Here is a 27,406-nt window from a genome sequence, read left to right as displayed (position 1 = left end):
CCTGCATTGCTTTTCCTAAGAGGGAAGCCTCACACTGATTCCCCCAAATTCCTCTGCAGTAGGCTCAGGGAAATAAAACCGATCATTGCCTGCCTGGTGCTGCGGCTCACACCGGTACCGATAGCGAGGCAAGTCGCTGCCCCGTCTGTCCTGGGGTGCACAGCGGCTGGGCCGGGGCCCGGCACCTACGGCCGGCCTCAGCGGAGCGGGAGAGCAGGCACCGAGCCGAGGGGACCCCCGCGCTGTGCCACTCCCGGAGCACCTTAAAGTGTGTCAAGTAGCAGGAAGCGGAGGCGCAAATCGCAATTTTAATCAACTTATGGCTACAGGAACGCGCGTCCTCCTCCTCCTCCTCCCTCTGGTGACCCCATCCCAGGCAGGCCCCGGCCCCGCGGCGGAGGGGCTCGAGCCCCCTCACCGGCCGTGCCTCGGGAGCGCCGCCCGCTCCCCCCTCAGCGCGCAGCTGCCCTCACGGAGCGGCCAGCGGAGCAGGCGGGACGGCGCTCTCAGGGGGGAATCTTTCCCGTCAGGGCGGCAGCAGCGAAGCGCTGCCCCCCGGAGGCGAACTCGGAGCGTCCCCGCTGAAGGGCCGCGGCTCCTCGGAGCCCTGTGTGGGGAACCCCGCCGAGCCTTCCCTGCCAGAGACCCCCCTCCCGGCGGAGCGCAGAGCAGGGACAAAATGGCGCCCCGATTCAAACGCTGCGCGCTGCGTGCCGGCGGGGGGGGCGGCGGGGGGGCGGTGTCCCGGCGGGGTTCACTGCGCCTGCGCCCGGAGTTGCAAGATGGCGGACAGTGCGGAACTAAAGGTAAAGCGCAGCTTCAATTCCTTCTACGATGCCCCTCGCTGCCGCGCTCGGGGCCGCTGGGGCCGTGCTTCCCCCGCCGCCGAGGGGCGAGGCGAGCCGCTGCCGGCGCTCCGTGGGGCTCCGCGGCGCTGCCTGGCCGGGGTGGCTGCGGCGGCGGCGCCCCGCCGGCAGCGGGGGCTGAGGGACGGAGCGGGGCGGGGAGCGGAGCTGTCCTCCCTTCGCCTCCCGCCCGGCCGCTTTCCGCCGGGTCCCGGGGGAAAGGGGGGCGAGCGGGCAGATCTCCCCTCAGCGCCAGCGGAAGGGGCGGTTTGGCTTAGGCCGGGTCGTCGTGGGGGTGAGGGCGGCGGCGGCCGGGGGAGCCCCCGGGAGTTGCCGGCGCTGGGCAGCGCGGTTCGGCCGCTCCCGAGGCGGGGGACGGTTCCCCGGGCTCCCCACAAAGTTTCCAGGGGACTCCGCCAGCGGCGCCGGCGGGGAGGGAGCCCCGAGGAGCGGCGCTGCCCGCCGTTGACAGGCGGCCGGCTCCTAACGAGCCCGGTGCCGAGAGGGGGGGGCGGACCGGGGAGCCCCGCTGGCCTCGCCCCGCTCCCCCTCCGGTAAATAGAGAACGTCACGGGCAGATGTTGCGGAGTTCCGAGGGGGGAAGCTTGCGGCTGCCCTTGTCACCCGGCGGGACGCAGCGAGCCGGGTGCTCGGAAGCGCCCTCGGGCGAAGTTAGAGCTCCGCGGTGGGTGCAGCTGGAGGGGGTCCCGCTGGGCTACGGGGTGGTTTTGGGTGGAGTTCAGCCCCGGAGGAGCAGAGGGAGGACCTCTTCTAGTGCATCCCACCAGGTATTCTGACCAGCTACCCGTAGTGGAACATGGAGTAGTGAGCGATGAGGTGTCCAAGCTGTGCACTGGAAGAAGTGGATATAAATAAAATATATCCAACAGAAAAGACCCCCCCGAAAACTTCCCAGCCGCTTTGGCAAGTTGTGTGTGGGTGCAAACTCTGCTTTCCACACCTGGCAGGGGTTTTAAAACTTCGTTGTAGTTGTCGTAGGGCCGTTACTCATCAGGAGGGTTTCTGCCTCGTACTTTAAAGTTAATACAGCCAAAGGCAGAGATGAGAAGTATATTAAATATGCAACATGACCTACAGAATATGTAGAGTAAGACTGGGGGATTATTTTGTTTTTCCCTGGAGTTTCAGTAGGTCTCCGTTTTCTCCATATCAAAGCTTTCTTGTACTTTCATTTTTAGATGCTTAAAGAGCTGTCAGGATGTAAAGAAGAACAAAATCTTGTGGGTGTTCCAGCTCTTGGGCTCTCCGTCTGCCATGTCAGGACAAACACCCTCGTTTAAACCCTCCTGTGCCCCTTGTTGCTGGGGATGTCTTGCAGAGTGTATTGCTTGAGCTGTGTTGTCTTCAAAGTTCTCTTTGCTTCACGTGTTGAGATAAAGGGTTGAGATGCAAGTCCCACGTTAAACTCCTGTTAGTCTCGTGGCACTGGAGCGTTGCGCTGTCATACCTGTCCTAAAGAGTTTTTGCTGCACTGTAGCCGGCTTGGGTTTATGTGATGCCTTCGTATGCAAAACTGACTCAAGTGACATTAAAAGAGATGAGAGCTAGGGAATAAAGTTGGGTTTTTTTGACGTGTGTGAAGATGGCAGGATGGCGGCCAAGGCACAGTGCTGAAGGGGACGATTTTAGTATGAAAATCAACAATTCATTGATCTCGGGAGCTTTGAAACCTGAAGCCTGTCCATCACAGAGCCTCTGGGTATGTATACACACCAGAGTAGTGAAGAGGCCTGTCCTTTTCTCTTCCTCTGCAGCTTTACAGGTGGAGCTTTATATTTGTGTTTGTGTGTCACCCCGGCCTTCTTTATTGAGCTATTTCTGGAACCTGCTTCTTGAAAACCGGTAGCAAGAAATTACAGTTTTATTCTTTAAGTACTGTTGCTGCCTCAGGGAGCCGAAGGGTAAATGCCAAACCGAGTTGTTTCTTTTCAATTTCACTTTGCTGCTCAGGATGTGCAGTGCTGCTTGCAAGCTGGCACTGCAGGATGGTAGCACTGCACTGTGAAAAGCTGGTGAGGCTTTTTCTGCTAGCTATAGGGGCTTGGCAGTTTACATAAGTGAAGCAGTTACTTCATAAATTCATACTTTGATGACTTCAATATATATATATATATTTTTTTCCTCTAGGCTGTACAAAGAAAAGAGGTGTGTGGGTGTGTCCTGCTCTGTCAGGAAGGAGAGGGAAAGACAAGGGGGCACAAGATTTCTCTTTAGAGCTGTAGCTGTTACACACCGTTTTTCCAGTAGTACAGCTCGGTTATTAGGTACTGGATGAGGTGAGTGCTCCGTGGAAAAATGTGGCTAATGGAAAGCTGCTGCATCTTAGAAACACGCGCTGCACCCAGCTGCACAGGAGTACATCCCCAGAAAACGGGCTTTGAAATCCCTCCTCCTTTTGCAAGTTGGTGACTGAGGGAGGGTTTGTGATTAGGGCTCTGCTATTTGAAGAATGAACAGCAAAATTCTTGGGATTATTTTGGTTTTCTTAGGTAAAATCTTTTGCTGTTTCTCCTTTGATTGATTAGCAAATGGCATTGATTTCAGCTGTAGTGACCTGTAAAGTCAAAGCAGTGCAGTAGCTCACCTGCCTTGCCAAATAGAGTCTGTCAGAGAAACTCGAGTTCCTAAAACTTTCTTGCCTTCCTGTGTAAAGAGCCATGGGGTTACGTGTAAGTCACGGACGCACATGTAAAATGGGGAGTGTGATGTGATGGGTGGTGTTGCCAAACGCATAAGTAAAACTAAAGTTCTTGCTTCCTTCAGAAAAGCAGCGGTCATTCTTCCTTACCGTAGCTTCCTACAGTTCTAAAGCATGAAATAGCGTTTCCTGTAATGTATTTTTGTGGCACAATCAAGAGTATTTCAGTCTCCTGCTCTGTTTGAGAATGTTTGTCCTATCGGAAAGAAAATAATCAGATAAGATCTAACATACTTTGCAGATCCCAGGCTGAATGGTACTGGATTCTTTGGTACTCTCAAAGGTTTGGATAAGTCGAACCAGTATGTTTTCACTTCTGTTGATGAAACAAGGTAACTGAAAAGTCTGTTCTGCTGTAAAGTACTTCCCTGACTCTATAGGCTGAGGGTTATGTGAATTTTCCTGATCTTAATTACTATTCCTGTATAATTGCATACAGATTCTAATTTATCTCAAGGTATGCTATTTAAAGCTCTTTCTAATTGGAAGGAGTATACTTGAGTGATTAAATCTTTCCTTCAATATTTCTTACATCTCTTTAAATTGGTTATTAGATTGTTGTGATCTTTGCCTTCTCCTTGAGTCTTTTGGAATCATTACACAGTTTGCAATAATCAATTCAATTATACATGGATCAAAGAATGAAAAAGAAAAGCTTATGTTCTAGTATTGTCATTCTTGATACTGTCCTAAGAAGCTGGTTTGGAAAGCCCATGCTGGGAGGTTTTCTCCTTTGTTCTCTCTCCTTTTAAGAAAGTGCCTTTGGGGATTGAAGAGATCCCTGGTGTGTTTCTTGTTAGACACAATTTATACTTAAAAAAAGTGAGCCAAGAGTTTGAATGAAAATTCATAATAGCGTTTCCACACAATGGTGATGAAAACAACCCATTTAAAAGTGCTCAGCTGGGAAATACCCCTCCCCTCCATACAGGGAAGCAGCTTTTTGAGGGGGAGAGGCTGGTGGCAGGGCTTTCAGGTGGTGGTGCTGCTGATGATAGTAACAAATGGAGCTCTGGTATGGAGACGTGGTTGTGTTAAATTGCATCGTCAATGCCAATAAGTGTAAGCTGCCTATTCCAGTGCTCAATTAGAATTTCACTCTTCTGTATTACGAGCTATTTTTGCTTAATCCTTTTATAAGTTGCTGGGGTTGTGTATTTCTGTGATTAAAGTCAATATAATCCACTTCTCATTGTTATCTGAGTCCACGGATTACGTTATTTTTCATGCCTGTAATTTGCTGTATGTCACTATAATTGTATTTTTAACTATATTTTGGTCTAGGTATTTATTTTTTTTGAGCTTTTGGTCTCCAACACTGGAATTGCAGATATCAGATGAATAAAATTGGCAGCTGTGCATCACTGCTGAACTGTCAAAGCCCCAATCCATAACACTTCTTTATTGCCAATAAAACCCAGATTGCACATTGCATACATGTAAATGTAGTGTCAGTGCACTTCTGCTATATAAACCCCTCACAAATGTTAGGGGCCATCCTGGAAGTGTTTGCAGCCCTGTGCAAGTGAAATTCTTACTCCTTGTCACTTGTGAGAAGGAAGAAAAGAACTGGTAGTTTGTAGTAGTTATTTTTAATGGATTTACAGTTCATTTATCTTTTGGTTATAAATGTATTTAGAAATTGCAGTTGAAAGGCTTGGAAGTGAAGAGGCGGGTACAAGATGCATCTTACTTAGCTTTATTCTGTGAGAATAAGGGAAAAGTGTTAGCCTGGGGAGGGGAAGGGCTCAGGACTGCTTGGCCATTGATGTTTATGGGTCAGGCACACAAGACAAGTATGTAAAAGCATCCCATGAAGTGGAGTGAAGGCAGTTAAGATGCATCCAGATACTGAAGTCATTTATGGGGATGTGGATGACTGCTGTGGTCCATACTCTAATCTGCATTCATACAGAGCACTGAGGCAAGTGCAGACTTGTCACAAATGTGTTTGGCATTGTAGATTTTAGTTCCTATGATCGCTTCTCACAGAAATCAACATCTGATCATTTTCCTCTTTAGTGCCATTATAGTGAAAACCCAACAGAACTTCCAAACACTTGAGGCTCCAGTGCTGCCTGTACCTGTTTGGAACTACCCCCAAGTCCTCTCTGGCCTTCCGAGTGCTCAACTTCTGCGTTTCTCCAAACCCTCTCCTGTAACCTTTATTGTAGTAATTCTTATGAGTGAGTTCAGAGCTGAACCTCAGAGTTAATTGGAACTCCATCAGTGGGGCTCATTGATCTCTGCTGAAACTTGAAGTAATAGTACCTGTTTTGAAAGGGTTACTTTGTGAGGTCTTGGGATCACCCAGTTCCAGAGGATTTATGGCTGGGAAATGGATTGCATCTCTTGCAGTTTTTCTCTTACATGATGATGGTGTTTGGCCCTTTGGCTCCACAAGGGAAAGACTTTTACCTACAAACCTGAGGGTGTCTTAGAAGTGTCCGTTTGCTTTTGCCGCTGCGCTTCCACTGAACTTTTGCTTTGATGAAAGATGTTACGGGTGCCCTTCTAATGGAAGACTCTGCTTTCTCCCCTCCATGAGAAGCAGTAAAAGCCTTCTGGAAGCCATGATTTCAGTGAAGGATGCAAGCGTGTGTTTTACATGAAAAACTTGTCAACACATATCCTATGTGTCTTTTGCAGTCCAGCTGCCTCAGCTTGTGCTGTCCCTTGTAAGTGGGAATTTCACCCCTGGTTACACACAAATGTGCCTGTAAGAATCACAGAGAAGTGTTTGTCCTCTTCTTATGGGGAAGAGAAGGGGAAATTTATTGTTTGGGTGCTGGCTGTGACGCATGCTTGGGCAGCTGAATTTCAGAACCCCCTTGATAGAGCTTGGCTATGGATTGTCACATGGAGCTGTCACTATTCCAGTTCTGTGCAGACCAGTAAATGCTCAGAGTGTTGGTTTGGGCTTTTTAAAATGAGCAGGATTGGATTTTATGATGCAAAAGTTGCATTCAGGACCTTCAGTTGTTTATGAAAATAAATGCCTTTCTTAAAAGTAGATTCTTTTAGTAGTTAAAGGAGAGGGTGAGGAGAAGAAAGGAGCTCCAGAGGCTTACGAAAAGGTGCTTATTTCTGTAATTTCACTCAATGTTGTCAAAGCCGTTTTGAACAAGTAGTCACTGCCACAAAATGTGTCGATTTCAAAGTAAATTGGAAGCTTTGGGGCTACAGCAAGAAGTCAAAGATGTTAAACCTTTAAAAATGAGAATATATGGAATTGAGGACGGGAGATGTTAGTTTATTGTCCAGAGTTTCTGTGGCAGCCAGAACCAAGTGAAACCAGGTAACATTATATTATTGTTCCCTGTGTGCTGTGGTATGAACCTGATTGTCATTTCTTATTGTTTTGCTGAGACTCCTGTGTCTGTTGCAACTGTATTGATCCAGGAGTTTGTCAGCAATTTGCTTAATCCTGTTCTCCTGTTGGGATTAGGGATGGCAGTAGATGTACTGCCATGTCCCTACTGATATATTCTCTCGCTTAACATACACTGGAGGGATAGCAGAGTGTGCTGTAAGCAAGCATTGTATCCAAGACTAGGAGAGAGTAGGTGGGTATTATGGGGCTTGCCTATAATATGTGAAACACAGAAACGCAAAGCTAGTATACAGTTAGACCAAAGGTCAACCTTAGCTTGACCTTTATGTCAGTAGGAGTTGATATACAAGAGATTTATATAGGAAGTGGCATGATAATGAGTGGAGGAGGAAGAGGAGCTTTTAAAACCATTGCTTGGTAAGGATAGAGTCCTAAGCTCTGCAGCAGAGCAGAGACTCTGTGGGTATGCTAGAGTTTATTTAGCATAGAGGACAGAAAGATAAGTGTTACTGTCTTTATGTGCATCTCTGAAGATTGCTCTGTAGTGAACTTCCCTTGTTTTGTTTAGGAAATGGTAATGAGCTTTCTGGATGCATTCTAATAAACATGTATGAGTTCTGCTTCCTCTCTGCTTCTGCCAGGACTGCATGGGCTGTAGGTAATGCTTCAGTTGCCAGTTTCCATCCTAGAATTACTAACAGCAGGAGAGGGCAAGAAAGGGAGAATTTCAATCTCTACCCTGCTTTGGGGCTGATACACAGCCAATAACTTTCCCACAACAGTAAGCTGTGAAGCATCCCTTTATCTCCTGTAGATGTTTTCTTCCCTGTGCTTTGCATGTTTATAGTGTCTCTGAAGAGTGTTTTTCCCCCAGTTTCCAGCCCAGATACGGTTTGTCAGGCTAAATTCTTCAAACCAAGAGTTCAGTAGCACTCTCCTGTCAGCTTTCCTTGCTTTTATTTTCAGTTTGACACCTGCTTGCTCCCTTGATCCCGACCATGGATTATTTGGTAATCTTGGTTGGAAAGGGGCTTTGGGAGCTCTCTAGTCCCACCTCCTGCTCAAGACAGGATCGACTATGAGGTCAGAACAGGTAGCTTGGGACTTTATCCAGTCTGGTCCTTAAAACCTGTGAGGGTGGAGACTGCACTCTGGACAACCTGTTCTGCTGCTTAACTGTTCTGACAGTGAAAACAGTTTGTTCATCTATTTATTTATTTACTTTAGGCTCTTATTTCACCTTGTACCTGTTTTCTACATGACCTCCTTTACATGTTAGAAAGCTGCTATTAGGTTCCTCCAAAGCCTGCTCTTCGCCAAGCTTACAAGCTCTGTTCCCCCCAGCCTATTGCCAGCTCATCTTGCTGTACCTCCCATCTTTGACACTGAGATACCAGCAGCTTGTTTGGGAATGGGATTTGGGCACATGAGTCCATGGTGTAGATGTAGTTCTCCTGTGGTTTTATGTTATGCATAAATGCATAAAAAATGCATAAAAAGATGCATAAAAATACTCAGAAATGTGCAAAAGTATTTCCTGAGACTGTCAACTGGTATCAGTGTAAAAAGTGGAGGTTGCTTTGAAAAGATTAGATTTCAAAAGCAGGGAGATGATGGCAGATGACAGGCAGCAGGTAGAATCCCTTCACCAGGAGGCTCCATTTTGCAAATTGGTGTACCAAGCTTTCCCACTCTTTCCTCCCCTCCCATAAAACATGTGGTTACAAAGCAGATGGAAAACTGAGCTCAGGCTCCTTACTGCTTGGTTGCAGCATTGCCTTCACTTCCTGAAGCAGCATTTTTTGTGGCCACAGCCATTCAAGTGCGCAAACATATGTGATAAATGTTCTCAGAAGTGTCTGTTGGGCAGGAGTTAAGTCAGACTCTTTGGGAAGAGCTGAGATTAGAGGCCTGATTTTCTAAGCTAGGTTTATACTAGGGAAAAAATCCCGAGTTCTCTTCCAAAAAGCTGGCAAAATATAAAACTACAGCACACTTTAGGTACACTGGAAGGTCACATTGAAGCTGTAGGGGTTTATATTCATGGTGGTTCTTCCAGTGGGCACATGCTCAAGCAGCCAGCCAGAATTGTGGCTTTACCTTTCTGTACTGTACATTGGGCAGCCATAGGATCTGTCCTCTGCAACGTTTTCAGAGCATGTGGTTTGCAGTAGGGTGCCTTAGGTCCATCAGATTTCAGCCTTGGCCCTCTTGAGCATGTGTTTGCTTGATGCTGCTACTTGAGGCTCACAAAGGGGAGCAGATTGGTAGCCTAACCAAACCACAGAGTTCAGCAAAATACTTCATCCTGGTTGCTTCTGGGATTGAAACTGGCTCTCTGTATCTCTGCAGGACGACTAGTAGTCCTGAGAGTCCCTTCACTGGTCTAGTCTAATCTTGGTCCTTCTGCATTCCTGTGGTCTGATCAGCCTATGTGAGGTTCCTCCAGCTCTTCTGCATGTGACAGTGCTGGAGCTTCCTCCTGAGAAAGCCTTCCCTGAAGAAGAGCACCTCTGTGCATTCGCTGCGTAAGCAGATCGCTTACTTCTGCTTACATGAAGAAATGCACTGGCCCTCAAAGTGGGACAGACAGTTGAGAATCGTTCCGAGCTGAAACGCCTTCCTTACCTTCATTTGCAGTCTTCTCCAAGGTGTTCCTCCTGCCCTCTTTGTAGAGCAGGGTCTGGACTTAAAAAGGCCGCTCTGTTCAGCGTTTCAACTGAAAACACAATTAGTTAGCACACAGCGTAGCATATATAAAATGGAAATAGCAGTGAGCCCAGTTTTGCTTGGCAGTTTAGCATAGGTGCATCTCACTTACTTGTTCATTAAAAAGCAGAGGCCAAATCCAATAAGGATAATGTGTTTGGTTCAGGTAAAATCTGTAATCTGAGCTGCAGGAGTGCGTTGTACAAAGTTGTGTGGATGAGAATGTTTTCTGATGCATTCATTCCTCGTCCTGTTTCCTGAGACTCCCTTGACAAAATGATCTCACTTTTGTGCAGATGTTGTATCTTGTTTCTCTGGTGCAAAATAAGAGGCTTTGAAACAGTCCAAGTATTTGTGTAGGCTTGGAGTTTAGCGAAAAGTGGGAGAAAGCTCTGCTCAGGCTGTCTTATGGGGTTGTTAGTGCCCCTATAAATGTACTGCACCGAAATGAATAATGCTGAAGCTTCAGCAGTGGTGCAGAAGCAAAGCTGTTCTTTTTCCTAGGTTCTGTGTTGATTTAGCAGTATCTTGTCAGTAAATCTGCTGAGGCTGCTTGATGGCAGGGCTTCACATTATTTTAATCAAGTATTAGAACTGTTGTCGGTTTGGATTACAAGGATTTTAGATAATATTTTTCTAAAGGGTGTATACCCAGGTTTTCCTTCAGTTACTTTAACCTTTTTTTTGTGTTAAAATTTGACTGTTTTCAGTTGAGAAGCACCATTTTTATTAGAGGCTTTTGACGTCGCTTGGGTTTTCTGAGGAAATGGCTAAAAATAAACATGCATTATACACTGAATCATAAGAATGTAAAAGTAGCTGCACTGGTTCAGGCCAAGGGTCCATCTGGCCTGGTATTGTCTCCTACAGCTTCCAGAAGTGAGTGCACAGGGAAAAGCAAAACCAGGACAAAGTATAGAGAGATAGGTGTCACCTCCCTGCAATATTCTCCTGGTCTCTAGCTATTTTCAGCTCAATCATCTGAACCCATTGGGGGTTCAGGTGGGGGTTACTGGCTGGACAAGTGTAATAAATCTTATTTTCTGAGTGTTTGCCCAGGTTCTTCCTGAGCTGCTTTTGTCCCCAGTGTTTTAGTAGGGACTTCTGTTGTTCTGCTGCGTGCAGTGTGAGGAGCCTTCTCATTTTCTTTTGAGCCTGGTTCCAGCGACCTTCATCCACTGGTTGCTGTATTGTGTAATGAAAGAAACAGTACAGTTGATCCCTGTCTGGTCTCCTTGTGCTGTTCATGGCTTTCTAGACTGCTGTCACATCTGTCCCCAGGTTTTAGGTTGAAAAGGCTTAGCTTTTGTTGGTCTTTAATTCTGGAAGTCATGCTTCTGTGAACACTGCCACTTCTAAGAGATCTTATTTTCTTCTCTTTTTTCTTTTTCCTTTTCTTTTTTAGCTGAGACCACCAGACCCTCCCGCACGTTGAGCTCTGGGTGAACTGGAGATTGATATAATGTGGAATGCTCTCTCATTTGCTCTCTGGTCCCTTCCTAATGATTTCTAACAGTGATTTGTGTGTTTGCCTGCTACCGAGCTGATGTTTTCACATGTCTGTTTATCTTGGGCCCAGGAGCTCGCTCTAGTGTGGTAAAGGTCAGCCCAGAGCCCATCACTTTACATGTAAAGCTGGGTCTGCCTGGGCTGCTTTTCCCCATAGGCATCGCTTTGTGTTTATGTACATTGAATTGCTCTGTCACTGAGGCCTTTCAGTCATTCTTCAGTTTGCAGCCACATCATATTGTCAGCAACTTTGTCACCCCACTGATCACTTCATTTTCTAGGTCGTTAACGAATAGGTTAAGCTCTGTGTGCCAGCGTGGCCCTTACAGAACTCCATGCGTGACCTTCCCCTATTGTTTAGTCTTGGAACAACTGGGACATGCTGGTAATAGAAAGAACTTTGAATAGCCAGCTTAAGATCTATGGTTTGTTCTTTAAAGAAAATATTATTAATTCTGCAAGAACAGCCAGCTTGTGCGTGAGGACTGGGTTTACATGGCTTCCTTTGACCTGTACTGTTCTGTTGTTTTTAAACATATGTAGAACTCTGAGGTGGTGCCAAGCTGTTTTAAGGGGAAGCAGAGATGTGTTGAAACTTGTTTCCTATGTTCAGTTAACTAGAAAAGGTTTTTTTTTCAAATGTGCCTTTGTTTTTTGGAGTATGTTCACACAGGTTAGCAAAGGGCTTGAGCTAAATATTAGTTGACTAACTTCATTGGCTCCTTCATTCCTCAGGCCGGTGCATGACTGATGTCTCGATGCCTCTGGTTTTATTTTCTCCCTGATACTAGACTGTCCTTTGCTTTTGACATAGAGGCTGAGCAAGGCTGTGAAGTAACACAATGCTTACAACAGCCTTACCTGGAAGTCGAAGCTTGATTTTTATCTGGTGAGTGTATGAGGAAGCAGAAGGGTGAAGACACTTCATACTAAAATGTTAGGTTGAAACCCAGAAAATGGTTTGTTTTGTCGCGAGATCCTAAATAATTCCCCCTCTGCCCCCCCCCCCCCCCCCGTGCTGTTGACCTGTATGTGTACAAAGGGACAGGCAGAGTATAAATTCATGACCATGTGAGAGCCATTCAGATGACATTAATGAGCTGCAAAAGGCTTGTATATATGCAAATTCCTATTCAGAGTGGGATTTGGATGAGTGCGGTTAATGAGGTGGGGCAAGAGTTTGGTCAGTGAAGATGAAAAGGAACAGTGAGTGGAGCATCCTCCTTCCTGTGCTCGGCAAGGCAGTGTGTATCTGCAGCCAGCACTGCAGAAACACTGCACACCCTCTGTTTTTACTTGGTAAAGATATCCATGGAATTTCTAACTTTGATATCAGAGTTTTCCTAGGCAGCTCATTTCAATTCTGGTTGTTCTTGTGGCTGAAGCCAAGTTAAATGCAGTATTGGTTTTGGAGTTTACTCGCAATGGTTTTCATGTATTTTTAATCTTAGGTGTGGCTGCAACTTGGCTTATAAAAACCTTAATTCCATCAAGCAGTTTGTTTCCATGCAGGGCAGAGGTTATTGTGTGAATGGATTAATAGAATTCAGTCTTACTTCGATGGTAAAAATACAGTGCTTGAAGGATGAGGTGGCAGGGAGGGGCACAGTGTGTCACGCTGATGGCACTGGGAAATGAAATAGCCTTCTTCCCAGTGAGCAAGTATCCTTAGTATCTCTCCTTAGCATGTACCAGTGTGACTGGGAAAGAAATGTTTCTATAGGCCTTGTCTGTGCTCTGTGTGGGCCAGGAAAATACTGCACAGAGAATGTACTCTTAGCTTTCTAATGCACTGCTGAGTGTTTTGTCCTGGGATTAGTCATTGCGAGCTAATGGGTTCTTAAGCACTGCATGCTTGTCTTCCAGCCTAGAGGTACAGCTAATACATGCAAAAATACCATTTTCTGCTGTGGGCAGCAGTGGAAGATAGAAGGGCAGAGTAGCCCAAGTTCTGAGGGGTGAAGTAGGTTTAGGATCAGCTTTGTCAGGGCCTTGCTTAAGATGCATCTTCTCAGTCTGTGGCTGCATGTTGTCATTTGAAACTGTTTTCTTTATCCTCTTCTGAATGCTGAAGAAAAGCAGGGAGGTCTGCTTCCTCTCCTATTATTCTATTATCTTTTTGCATTTCTGCATAGTGGGAAGAAACCAGTCGTTGTGGGTGATATGAAAAACTGAGCTTCCTGCTTTCCCTTTCTTTGTCTCCATGGCTCTTTTAGATGGCTTCCCCAGGATACGCAGCCAGTGTTTGGCACCGGTGCCACTCTATTGCTCTCTTTCCAAGCTGTGCTGGTACTTGGAATGGAATCAGTGTGATTCTTGACAGTCTTACTGATGCCTTAGTGTCGTGAGTAGCAGCCAGAGGAGTCATCCATGTCTCATTAACTTGACTGACCTAGGATCCTGAATCCATCTCAGTGGGAAGTAGGCTGGGTATTGATGTAGTAGGGTTTTGCAAGCGGAGATGAACTTGTAACTGCCAGTATTTTCACCTGGGTTTGGACAAGTGACATAGACTGTTTTTTCATTCAGCTACTAATTTCTATAATAATAAATGTATTTTGGCACTTTAAAATTGACCTGTCTCAATATGCGATACAAATATTAATTCTAGGTCATATTGTTGTGTGCAATAAATAAATACCTCAAATTTTTAATGCATCTCTACAGTTAGGAATATATTAGGCTTTAGTGTACATTTTAACTGCTCTATAAATAGTCAGACCTATAATTTGTGTTCCCTATTGTGCTGTGACAGACAATAGCTCTTCAGTTTGAAAAACTGACTTTTCTTGAATTACTGGTGGCCACATGTGGTTCACACATAGTTTTCATGCTGACAGTTTGCTGTTATGTGGCTACTCTTTATTCTAGATATTGTGTTGACAGAGAAAATGGGCTGGGATATGTAAGAGTGATTCTACTATGTGGTGTTCTTATCTGGTTGCATAGACCTATGGGTTCCTAGGGTAGTCCTGGGTACGCATATTCCTGTCCAACTCTGCCCAAGTTTTTGAGGCTTATAGTGTGTGTTTTGAAATTCTTTGCCTTTTTGGAAGGGCTCTATGACTAGATATGTTGTACATCTTACTTGTAGTTCTTGATTCCTTCCTTTGACTTTTCCTTCAGTTCTGAAAAATACTCTCATCCACAGAATGTGAGCTTGGAAGGGACCTCCCAAGGTTCTGTAGCCTACTAGTTTCCTGAAAATATGCTTGTTTGGCTGTAGCCACATGAAGAGTTGTCTGTAGTGATGCCCAAGTTCCTGTCCTGAGCTATCAGCTATATAATGAGAAGAACATATGAGAAATTTAAGTTTTTCTCCAATTTTGACTGCTTTGTGTTTAATAACCTTGAATTTCATGTCATGACTTGATGAAAGTAGTCATGGACTGGAGAGTCATGTAAACACGTTAATGCTGCTTCTTGGTCTTAAGCTTTTAGGCTGGTGCCTGAAAACCTGAGCCTGTTGGTTCACAGGTAAATGCTTCTATAAAACACGAAGGGTTGTAAGTCTTCTTAGACTAGTTGATATGGTTGAAAATACCAGATATGCAAATTCTTTCTCTAAATATAATAAAAAGTATTACTTTCCCTCAAACCTTCCCTCTTTTATCTTTTTGTTTATGGCCACTGCAGTGTTGATAGATAAAATGTGGGAAGCAGGGAAGTGGCTCCCAGATAAATGGTTATGCTTGAACAAAACATTCAATAGCTGAGGAACAAAGAAGTGACTGTTAGTCCTAGTTTGGTCTCCAGCAAACGTCTAGGACAATCTTTTTCTAGGAAGGACTAGGGCTAAGCAAGGAGCATGAAAAGGACTTGGAACATCAAGTCTGCTTTGTAACAATGGCTTTGTTTAAGAAATAAGTAGGGGAAAAGCAAGAGAATGGGTGTCTCCTCCTGAAGAAGGAGGAAGACTTGAGCAGAGAAAATGCTTTTTCTGCCTGCACTGTGTGAAGTCTTAGAACTGCGCTAAAGGTGTGATTTTGAAGGGCTTCACTAGAACATGCTTGAAATCAGTACATCATCAAAGTAGAGGCCAACTTGAGATAGTCTGTGCTGTGAGAACGTTGATGTATGAAACCTGGGGCAATTTCCCCAGAACTGGTGAGCAGGTACTTCACTGGTGTGGTCCTTTACCCCTGATACTCTGAGGAACAGTGATGTAAAAGGAACGTCTCTCAGCATTGTTTGAGCTTTTAGTTAGTCTTGATGCCTTACTGCTATCTGACTACTTAAAAAGAAGTGTTTTGGCTTCCTTATGCAATTTGTAGACATGAATTCCTTATGAAATAAGGCAATGGTGTGCAGAATGACTAGGTTGTTTTTTTTTTAGGGCTATACAGATGTCAGTGTGTTTGATGGCCTGTTTCTTCTCAGCTTATTGACACGGTGGGAACTCTTGGCTCCATTACTTATTTTTCTGGTAACAATTCAGACTAATTGCCAGTAGTAATAAATTATTATTCTCAGTGGGCCAGGATTAGGAGGGAATAGGGTCTTGGCCAGTGTATTTCATAGGTATTTGTGGTCAGCAGATTTATTTCTTTTGTGTTCTGTTTCTTCCTTGGGAAGGGGAAATCTTTTAATGATAAACGATTATTTCCCATACCTGGTGTTTTATCTGATCTCTTAATTTTCCTGTTCTTTTCCCTCCCTTCTGCCTTTCCTTCCTCCCCACTTTTTATGCTAGAGGTTGTTAACTATTGGTGCAGTCTTTTTGTGTGAGAGAACTCCAGTCTTCCAGTTTTCCCTCTCTTGGGGAATGAACATAGCAGTGGGTTACTTTTAAGGGAAATGAGATTCAATTACATCCTGGCTTCAGCCTGCAAGCCAGAATCCAAATTTAGTGTGATTGTTAATTAAAACATTTTGAGATAGCAGAAGAATAGTCAGTGGTGATGTTGTGTGTCAACTGTGCTCCTAGAAAATGGGACAAATGAGGGGGAAAAAAGTGGCTAGTTGATCTTGAAGTGTTTTGGTTATATTTGGCTGTATGATCTTGTATCCTGAAGAGTTACATCATTTGAAGTCAATTCAGTGGCCAGAGTTTGTGTATAGTGGACAACTGGCTCTTCAGCACTGAGTGATAACTTGTGGCACGGGGACAATACATCACTCTGCAGTTCTCTGAAGGTACAGAAATAAGAAGGTATTTAACTCTTGGAGGCAAATATGCATCTATTATGGCAATAATTTGTTTTAATGAAGTGATGCTTAAGTTGGCGAACACATACAAAGAAATAATGTCTGCTGATGGAGTAGAGGTTTAAATAGCTTGCAAGCCAACATCAAACCCTGGATGTAAGAATGCAGGTCTTGAAATTGTATGTCTTGCTGTTAAGAGGTTGTGGAAGCTGCCTCTTTATCCATGTTGCTATGTGAGTACATTCATTGAATTCCAGGTACATTCTTCTCCAGCTTTCTTTCAAAATTGACTTCCAAAAGCTACATGTGCCTCATGCAGGTATTTTAGATATTCAGAAGGTAACTGGAGCTTCATTCTTAGTGTTGTGCTGAGAAAGAATGTCAGAATGGATTCTCATGGAGTAAAGTCCCTGTCTGTAATCTGTGTATGCAACCATTGCTTTAGTTTAATTTTATATTTTAAAATGTTTTCTTCTTAAAATCACTTTGGAAGGAGAAGCTCCTGTGAACTCCTATGGGGCTTTCAGAAACTGAGACTTCTTGGTCCTATTTTGTCTTTTATGCAGAGACAGTCATTCAGGCTACTATGGAATGCTGTATAAGTTCTATTTTGATTACACCAATGCAGACCTTTTGTGTTATTTGTCAGAGATATTATAACAGGGCACACTGTGTTTAGCAGGCTCCTTGGACAGCTGTGTGTGCGGCTGGCTTGGGCTCCGCCGAAGCTTATTGCATAGGAATTAGCTCTTCTGTCAGCCAGTTGAAAGGCTTAGTTAAGGATAAGAACATTCTTAATAAAAAGTAAATTTGTCTGGCAACGACCCTCTCCCAAATAGCTGAGAAGAATTGTATTCGTTATTGGCCTTAGATGTGAGCTGTTTGCCTTCGGAGAGGCACATTGTTTTCTATCCAGAGATGTCTAAACTGGTATTTCTGCAATTACTTGTCATGAAAATCATGCTAGCGTATAGTGCTGTAAAAATAATTCCCATCTGCACAGAGAAATGCACCAGGGAGAACTGAGTGTGGTTGAAAAAAACCTAGAGTCTCCAAGAACTGAAAGGAAGATTACTACTGTGTCAGCAACCTTATTTAATACCAAAAGTAATAATATAGTTCACCTAGTGAATAAAATCTCCTGAGAACGGTAAAACTTTCGTTACGGATTAAGATAAAATGTGACTTACTTTAAATCAAACACAATTTAGACATGACTAGAGGCTTGGCAGACTTCTCTCCCAACAAACTTAGCTTGTGCTGTTTAAGCAAGTCCCTGCCCCAGCTGCCCTCCCCGCCGGCTGCGGCAGTGGTACTGTGCAGTGGGAGGCAGGGCAGGATGCAGTGTGGTTGGCAAGCCATCGTATGAAAACCAGGCAGATCCCACAGTGATTTCAATGTTCAGGCACTGGAGTGGCATTTGGGTACGTGGGCACACAGTCTGTTCTGCTCAGTCTCTCTTCCAGAGGAAATAACCTCTAGGAAAAGGGGGGCTAGAAGGGCAATTGTGTATGCTGACATGCCAGGTCGTATGTGTCAGAGCTTTTAACTTGAAGATATTTTACATATATGATAGCATAGCAAAATACCACAGGCATCTGTAAAAAGCATAAGACAATTTTTAACACATGGGGATTATATTAAACATTCCAACCTCTGCCTGTTGTTCCTAGCAGGCAGTTCAGTGGGGCTAGAGCTGTCTCACTGTTTTCTTTTGCAATATACTCTCACTCTTCAGTCAGTTGTGTTACTTTTATCACTGTGGTTTTCTTGTCTCCAGTAAGCAACAGGCATATCTAAGAACTTGATAGTGTCACTGGTGCAGGATTAGATGGAGGCCTCTGAGCTGTGGGCTGGAGGGAGAGCTTAATTAGTGTTCATGTATGAAGCAGCATCACTCTGACCTTACTAAAACTTAGTAAATTTAAGGGTAGTCAACTTTTCCCAGCATAACAGGTACAAGCAAGCCAAGAGTAGATATGGAATATGCTCCTTATTCTTGTTAATGCTTGGAATTAAAAGTTAAGTGGTTATAGTATACTTGGTGAGCTGCTACATGAGCTGAATATGAAAGGATGGTGATAGGAAACTGCAGGACCTCCTGTCTAGAAGCCCTGTAGACTGAACACTACTAGACTTCTTCGGTGATCTCTTTATCACCAGAGATTCCTGGTGGTAGCAGGCGCTTGAATCTGAGCTTCATTGTTCAGGTAGATTGGTTCAAGGGTCATAATATTCCTATTAACAGATACACAACTGTATCATTTGCAAGGAAATGTATTGTTTGTGTGCATGCTAAAGTAAATAACACGTGATTACGTCAGCTTTATAGTGTAATATCTCTACTAGCATGGCGAAATAACGTTCCCTGGTGAAAATCATGACTACAGTGTTTGACCTTAAAGAAGCTCATATCCATGGAGATACCAAGAGCAGGCCAGGCTATTTTTGGCATTTACAATTTATGGCCATCGTTTTGATGACACATTTTAAACCCATTTTTATTGCCAGCTGTGCGAATGCATAGATTCGGTCCTACAGTTGCAGCATGTTCTTTATGAGCACTGATATACTGTGTAAATAGAGAGTTTCTTTGGTTAAGAAATATTGCCTTGTGTGTATAACAAGGCAAATAACACCTGTACCTGCCATTGTTTTGTACCTATTCTTTTCATGCTGCCCTACTTGGCAAACCACGGTACGTACTGCTCCAGGAGACAGGTGAGTTTTTCATGATGAGAACCAATACCCCCTTAAAGGTTGTAGCGCGCTGTGTATTTACGACTGTTGTTCTGTGCCTTTGCCTCCCCCCCAGTTTGAATTACGGTGACTTCAACCTTTGAGTGTTTTGGTTGCAGGAGACAAACGCAGGAAGTTACAGCCTGTCACTGGGGCACTGGAGCTTCCATGAATTGGGCCTTTCACTCCCTCCTGCAGGTTTTCAGGAGGCTGGTTCCAGTTTTTATAGCTTAGCCTTGAGAGCTTCCTCGTGTGAGCCTTGCAGATAGAATTTAGGACTAAGGAATGCGCCTTCGTAAAAGATGGGAATATTTTTACCATCACGATTTCCCATTTTCACAAATCTTAAATGTCTGAAGAGCCCCAGAGTTCAGTCTGTGTAACTGTAGAGAGCTCGTGCAGCTCAGGTATTGCTTTCCTCTTCAGAATATTTATACTGGGGGTTAAAGAGGCTGTTCATAGCATGCAAGAACTCTATTTTTACAGCTGGGTGTTGGAGCTATACTGAGATTAATTCAAACCCATTTTCATACTAATCTAATGCTTCCCAGTTGCTTTGATTAGAAAAAAAGAACAGTTTTGATTTTTTTGTTGTTGTTGTTTTAAAGTGCCTTTTGGAAGTGCACTATGGAATTCCTTTAATAGTGGTTTCCTTCTTGCATAAGGGGCAAATATCCATCTGTGTTGTCCTTGAAAACAGCCTTAGAGCTTTGATTGTGCCCATGCTGTGAATGCAGACTGCAGCCAGAGCTGATCCCTTGGGTGCTGGGGTGGGGTGCTGGGGTGAGGTGCTGAGCAGGGTGTTGGAGCGGAGGCCCCTCTGTAGCTTTCCAAGGAATACAGGGTGCAGTTTTCTGTCCTACCCTTCTCCTTTGAAGTGACTTGTTGCAGTGCTTGCCCTCTTCTATAATAATGATGCCTAATTTGAAGTAAGCTATTGCTAATCACTATGTAAGTAGCACAAGAAACTTACTGTCACTGTCCCAAATCACTAGCTATAAATGGGTGGCCTCCCATTTGGAATCTCTTTTTTCCATTTCTTTTTTTCCCCCTTTACTGTCTCCTTCCATCTCTGGCTGGTGTTTGAGGTGTTTTTTTTCCTTTTTCCCCTTTAACTTCCATGTTAATGGTTACGGAATTGTGGAGGACCTGTTGTGTAGCTTTAGGCACAAAGATGTGGTGTAGTACCTGGCCAAAAGCTTCTTGTTCCACTGGCAAATCTTTTAGATGCGCTTTGGAACTTATTCACAGCTTCTAGTTATCATAAGTACCTGGAAAGAACTTACTGAATTCTGCAGATAGATCCCATGGTTGATTACGGGGATGTGGAAATCCTCTTTCTGGAATGCATTCATCACATTGTTGGGATTGTTAATGCTGCTGCTGGTGGATGAAGATGCTTGAAGACAGGACCTTGTGGTGCTGGTATTAATAGTGATGAATTTCCAGCGTTCTCAATTATGCTTTCCTATGGACCCTGCACTCCATTACTGGCTGCTGCTTGTTTTTTACCTCTCGGGGAAGTCCCTCCCTTCAAAAACTGGGAAGAAAGGAGAAAGCTCACTATCTGTGCTGCTGGATCTCAGCAGATACCTGTATCTGTGCCTTTCTTGAGCAGTGGGACTTGGAGCTCGTCTTCCTGCATTTCAAACCAGTGTTTTAGCCCCTGTGTATTTTCCAGTCTAGAAAGAGTGTTTTCTGCCTGACTGCTTGTCTCTTTAGTCACACTTCTCTGAACTACGTGCCGGTGGGGCTGGGTGGGGTTATCAATGGGATTTCTTATCCAGAGGCACTAACACTTGGATTTTGTGTATTTTTAAACTTAATTCCCAACCTTCGTAGATCAGCGAGACAAGGTCTGGTTCTTGGAAGCAATTTTCTTTGGTCTGACCTGTTAACCTGTGCTAAGAACTGGACTTCTCTAGCCAGGAAGCTGCCTGGCCTGAGTGGCTTTCCTTGGTGGGAGCAATAACTGGGCTCGTGAGGAAAATTGTTCTTTTTAAGTGAAGTTTTATCTTGGCTGTTTTCTTTGCAGAGGGAAACTGAAGTAAATGACTCCTCATGATGGCTGCTCTGTTAGAAGTTGAAGTTCCTGGTGAAGTATTTACTCTGAATGTCAAAGCAGCATTCCCAAAGCAGCATAGTCCTTTTGTGTGGCACAGACACACTTCTCCAGCCCAACATGCTTGGTTATTGAGAGAACTCTGTGAGTCAGGAGCTGCAAAGCATTCACTGATGTTGCAGCCTGGTGCTTTTTATTTAATAGTCCTTTAGTGGATGTGCTGGAGAACTCCCTTGTTCTTCCTTACCTCTTCAGTGTCTCCATGCAGTTTTGGGTTTGGGGGACTTCACTTTTCATGGCTGTTAGCTTTAAAACCAGCGTACCAACTTTTTTGAGAGTGTGCTGTATGTAGAACATCCTTTCCTGTGGATAGCCATGGAGTGAAGTAGGTGAATGATGTAGGATGCCGCCCATGGATTGCTTTTGCATCCATAAGCTTGTTTTCTTCCAAACCTTATAGGTTATCTGAAGGAGGAGTGGAGCAGGAAATAATCCTTGTTGCCAGATGAATGGCTTGAGGCTGTTTCCTCAACACACAGAAATGGGGGGATGCTCCTGTGCCTGCAGCATGAGCTGCATCACATGGGTGGGTTCACACAGTCTGGCAGGAGAGAACAGGCACAGATTTGGAAACAAGCAACTGGGAGGTGGGAAAATAAACTGGGCTCTTTGCTTCTGTGGACCTGACACACACGATGGGGTGACTTCCTTTGGGAAGCATGGGCTGTGGTCACAAGCCTTGGATAAGGGGACGTGGACTGCAGGGGGAAGATGTATAATGAGCCTGATAATCCCAGTGACTAATGCTGGTTGTGCAGGGGATCATGTGTTGGTTTTGTGCTGTCGAGCAGGAAATGTCAGGTGGATGTTTATAGATGAGTTACCTGCTCTGGAAAGGTCTTTACAGGGAGTCAAAATAGAGATATTCTCTGCTACACTGAGATGAGTTGAGTTTCTGTAAAGCTTGTTCATACTCTTACACTTCAAGCAGGTTTTCTACTGTCCTTACCCTCTTTGAATTTTAGATATTGCCTAGATATGACAGGTACCAAAATGCACATCATCAACAGAACACCCAGTGGCTGATACTGGGATTTGCTGTGTCTGGAACTGGCTTGCTGCATTTCTCACACCAAAGTTAATCAAGTAGCCAGTAGCTCAACATTTTCCTAGCCAAACAGCATCAGTTTCTTGTGCACCTAATTGCTTGTAATTGGAGTTTGCAAGCTATTCCTCATTCTGCCCTTAGTAGCTGTATATATCCTGGTATTTTTGTTTGGTTGGGCTTTTTTGGTTGTGTTTTTGTTACTTTCTTTTGTGTTAGGAAAGCAAAACCCACACATTTTGTCAATTCTGATAAACAGCCAGAGACAGGGGCAGTTACTTGCATTGTGGATATTTGCTGTTGTTGGGAAACAGGCTCTTTGTGGTGGGTTGTGTAGCTTGTTGCAGATGCAGCTGTACTGCTGTGAGTGATCTTTTTACTACTCCAGGCAACAGGGGAAAAACCCCAAGACTTCCTGAAGCAAAATGTTTTGTGTCTTTGCCCTTCAGCTTTGCTGCTGTACCTAAGCCAGCAATAGGGGGGGGTATGTGTGTGTGTGAATTGTGATGAGGTGAGATATGACAGAGCAAAAAAATCACAAATTGCAGCTTTTCACTGTATTTACTCTGTGGGTTTGACAGCACTTGATTTGTTTCCTGCTATAATTACCCTGCCTGTTCTAAGATTAGGGTACCAGAGTGACCCAGGCCAAGGGCTCGTAGCCTGGGCCGTGCTCATCCAGGCAGTGGCACTGCTGCTGATGGAGCTGGGGCTGTGTCCTCAAATAAAACACAACTGTGGTGGAGGAGGGGAGAGGAATTCTCACGTTCATGTTGCAGTGACAGGAGAGACTTTCCCAGCACGGCTGCCTGTTGGGCTCTGCTTCCCCAGCCACTGATTGACACGATCCGCTGGCAAAGCCCTATGGATGAGTCTGGAGGGGGGCTGGTGGTGGTTTAAGTCATTGTCTCTTTATATTTGCAGAAGAAAGGTTTCTCAATGAAGTATGAAACTGTAATAAACCCACAAGCCTTTAGTGCTGTTTTTCTCCCCTGTTTTTGATCGATGTATCTGTTAGTGCCCTTAACATTGCAAACAGAATGGTTCTTGTCCTCCTTTGTAAGGAATGCACAAGGGTGGGAGGATCTGGGGAATGTATTTGTTTTGGTTTGTCAGCCTGGCTGCAGGATGGCCCCTGCTTTCTGTCTGCTTATTTCTAAGTCTTGTCTACCTTTAATCCCAGAAAAAACCCAACCTGTAGCAGGAGCTCCTCTGTTAGCTCAATGATTTCTTCATTTTCAGTGCTTTTGCAAGCTGGGCCTAGGAGTTTATTACAAAACAAGTACAGGGTGAAGCTCTGAGAGGTTGTACTCAGGAAGTGACTTTGCGGGGTGATGGTAGCAGGCATTAAGCCCTTCAGCTGTAACTACTCATTCTGTTGAAGAAATGCTTGTAAAGCATTATAAATATATAAATAGTGTTTTTCCATGTTTCAGATCTGTTTGTTTCACTTCCCTTTCAGCTGTCAACACTTCAGATCTTAACTGAAATACCTTGTTCTTTTAAGACATCTCTGGTTCTGACAGAAGTACCTTGTCTGTTCTTATTAGTAGCTCCATGACAGTCCCATGGTTAAAAGTGTGAAGTATATTCTTGGGTATTCGAAGGATAAAATGCCAGCGAAGTCCTGCTTGTATCTGAAGTGTTTGCTTTAGGCTGCAGCAAGGTTTAGCTGAGATTTGCAGCAAGATCATTCACTTCTCTTGGTGTGGCTCAACAGAGCAGAAATCTTGTAGCAAATTGTAGTTAAATCTGCCTGGTGCACACCTCATTAAATACATGAATCATCTGATTTAGGGCTTTTAAATAACGCGACCTATTTCAGGATAGGGAAATACCTCCTGTGGACACCTGTGCCTGGAAGATCTCTTGCAGGTGCTGCTGGAGGTTTGAGGAATCGATAAGGCTTTGGGGCTGCTGTAGCTAAGCCAGGCATAGCTTACTGTCTAAGATTAGCACTTCAGGTTTAAAAATGAATGTGAAAATAGCTTGAGTAATGTGTGTGTGAGTACTTTGCACAGTTTTGAGAGCTAGAGAGGATGGGGCATTTTTACTCTGTTTGAAAGGTTATTTGCAAAGGCAAGTGCTAGTTTGGTTATTCAGCTTTCAGTGATGGCAGAACCCTGATATGCTGAATTAGCTGGTTTGGTCCCAAATATATACCTCAAGTATCAAGTATATCCTTGTGATTTCTTGGGAATGCAGGATTCTGCAGAAATACCACTTGAGCTGGTGTCACAGGACACGTGATGGTGAACCGAGCTGCTGTCAGCGCTGAATGAAGTTTTAAAGTAGAAATTAAGTGTATAAATTGCCTTTTGGCTCCAGCTGGACCAGGGAGGAAGCACTCACTGTGCACAGGCCATTGCTGGTTTGGTTACTTGGTTCCTGAAGAGGTGAAACAGTTGACAAGTCAGACCAGTTTGGTTCATTAGACCATACTGGGAGACAGTACAAGACAGTGTTAATGAAGATGCTAATTAATAGAAGGCAAAGCCCAACTCCCCCGTCCAGAACATGCAGCTCTGATGTGAAGAGGAAGCGAAATCGGAAGAAGCTTCCTTTAACTCAGTAATAATGATATGGGGTTGCACACAAATTGTATTGTAATTTCTCTCACTCTCTTTAAAATCAGTCATTTATCTCCTTTCCTTTGAACCTGCGTGGATTAGTTATGCTGCATGGCTAAAAGTGAGGGAAAGACTTGTAAGTGAAATAATGTTCCAGAGTTAAGGACTGGCACAGCTTTCAGCTGCAAGTACAGGAGACTTGGATATTGCCAATGTGAAAAAACTGTTAACATTATAGATGCCAGCAGAACAGGGAGTGGAAAATAATTGCATTTGCAAGCTTTGTGTACTGGCAACTTGTCCTTTTCTCTTCTCCTGTCCTGCATTGTGTATGGCAAATGGAAACTCCTTTAGAATTTGCTCATTACAGACTTTCTAAGTAGATATATCTGTGAACAATTATGGTTTGTATTATATTTCACATTATCAGTGGGGGAAGAGCCGTATGCCTTTGAAACCTGTGTGCTTGATGGGGTTAAGCCACATTCTGATGTCAGTGTTTAAGATGCTGTAGCTTGAATACTAATTTTTTCCTGTTTTGTTTCTTTTAAGCAAATGGTTATGAGCCTTAGAGTGTCTGAGCTGCAAGTACTTCTGGGTTACGCGGGGAGGAACAAGCACGGACGGAAACACGAACTCCTCACGAAAGCACTGCATTTGTTAAAGGCTGGCTGCAGCCCTGCCGTACAAATGAAAATCAAAGAACTCTATAGGCGAAGGTTCCCTCAGAAAATCATGACTCCTGCAGACTTATCCATCCCCAGCGTCCACTCGAGCTCCATGCCAGCAGCTTTGTCTCCGTCTACCATTCCACAGCTCAGTTACGATGGCCACCCTGCCACCTCACCATTGCTTCCCGTGTCGCTTCTGGGACCTAAACATGAACTGGAACTCCCCCATCTCACATCTGCGCTCCACCCTGTCCACCCCGACATAAAACTTCAGAAGCTACCTTTTTATGACTTGTTGGATGAGCTGATAAAACCTACCAGCCTAGGTAAGGTTGCAGACGTTGTAGTAAGCTCTCAAGTCTTTATTCTTTTTAACTAGTAATGGATGGATTCGGCTGCTAATGCAGTAGCTGGTTAAATATTGCATCACACCAGTGTTTAGAGAATTGCTATTTTTGGTAACTTTTGGAACAGATTGTTCTACATGGAGAGACATCTTACGTAACACTCATTAGTTGCTTTAGCTGAGCCACTAAATATGGTTCAAAGATCCGTTATGTTGAAGGGGTGAGCTTGACAAGAAACAAACCAACCCCTCCAAAACAGAAAAACCCTGTCTGCTTTCAGGAGTTCTTATAAGCCATACAGTTTAATTATTGAAAAAACAAACAAAAATACCCCCAAATCCATCAAGGCCACAAAATCATCTCATCTGTGCTGGGAAAGAATCTGCCAGGCTGGGTCTGTGATGTGATCTGTTACAGCCCAAACTCCTGAGTTCAGGAAGACTTGTGGTTCTTTTGCCTTCGTGGCTACTTTTCTTTAAACTGTCTTTTGTATTAAGGTCTAAATCACTTGTGTGGCTGCTGAGAATAATCTGATGCTTACAGAGCATTATATAACTATGTGTGATTTCTTTCTGGCACTGACTCCACACAGCACTTAACAACGTGGTTAACTTTTAATACCCTTAAAAACCAGCTTCAATACAATAGTCCTGTTGGTTTCTGAAGGGGCTGCTTGCATGTTGGAGCCTTCTGCTGTTTTGAAACCCTGGAAGGGATTCACTGTGAGAATAGCTGGTGGGAGGAAAAGCTTTGTGAGAGTAGATCCAGGGAGATGGTGGGTGAGTGGCAAAAAATGTCCTTTGCAGAAGAAATCCCTTGTAAACAAAAAATGAGCAGGTACTTTACACTCACAGTCTGAACAGCTCCAGGGTGTGGGAGGCCTGATACGTGTGTGGTGATGGTGGCCTGCAGGTTTCTGAAGCATGTTGCACAGTTGTTTATATGCTTTTTTGTATTGTTACAACTAAAAAATTGAGGGTAAAAACATAGGTTTTGATAATCTCATCTTCTGATTCAGGTGTTCTTTTAAGAGCTATATTGGGTCTGGTTAGCTTTAATCTAAAGCTTAATTGGTCCGTAAGCATTCCAGGCAATGCTGGTTGTAAGGATAATGAGGTACTCAGTATGTGTTTCATCACTTTTACATTATACTTAAAGCTGTAATTCCAATAAGGCATTCCAATGCAGGAACTATGGTATTTATTCCTAGATGTGGTGAGCACACTTTGCTGTCAGCTCCATGTCTAACAAACCAGCCCCAAACTGAAGAGATAATTCACTCTGTCATGTCTTATTGCTTGAGGAGTTTATCTCAATAGAATATTTTTTCCCCCTTTGTGGACTCTGAGTGTCAGAGTAAGAAAATGGAAGTGGTTCAAACTTCAACCAGATACCTTTCTAAGCAATCTCTGTGCTTTCAGTTAATTTAGGGGTTTAGGGGGTTTTGTTTAGCATGAGACTCTTTTCTGCAGATGTAGAATCCTAGAATGGTTCGGGTTGAAAGGGAGCTTAAAGCTCATCCAGCTCCAGCCCCCTGCCATGGGCAGGGACATCTTCACAGGGAAGAGCTTCTGCCTAAGAGCCCGTCTCAGTCTCCCCTCTGTCAGGTTCAAGCCATTCCCCTTGGCCTGTCCCTACAGGCCCTTGT

The 27,406-nt window shown here is 44.3% G+C and overlaps 1 protein-coding gene across 4 annotated transcripts in view; it reads left to right on the top strand.

The window, feature by feature from the left end:
• The first annotated feature begins 304 nt into the window (after positions 1 to 304).
• Positions 305 to 27,406, top strand: part of PIAS1 (protein inhibitor of activated STAT 1) — a 62,100-nt gene continuing 34,998 nt past the window's right edge. For 2 of the 4 annotated variants that reach the window (XM_061371139.1, XM_061371135.1), the window contains exons 1-2: positions 648 to 806; positions 25,293 to 25,737. In XM_061371139.1, coding sequence (XP_061227123.1) covers positions 783 to 806; positions 25,293 to 25,737 — 469 coding nt within the window. In that variant the 5' untranslated portion in view covers positions 648 to 782. Of the gene's footprint in view, positions 807 to 25,292; positions 25,738 to 27,406 lie in introns of all 4 variants that reach the window. The other 2 variants (XM_061371137.1, XM_061371136.1) reach the window with 1 other exon arrangement.

This window comes from Neopsephotus bourkii, unplaced genomic scaffold (genome assembly GCF_033783945.1).
Source record: "Neopsephotus bourkii isolate Nb327-2 ecotype Australia unplaced genomic scaffold, CSIRO-AGI_Nbou_v1 NB_1572, whole genome shotgun sequence".
In the NCBI taxonomy this organism is placed as follows: domain Eukaryota; kingdom Metazoa; phylum Chordata; class Aves; order Psittaciformes; family Psittacidae; genus Neopsephotus; species Neopsephotus bourkii.
This window is presented reverse-complemented; position numbering and strand designations above follow the sequence as displayed.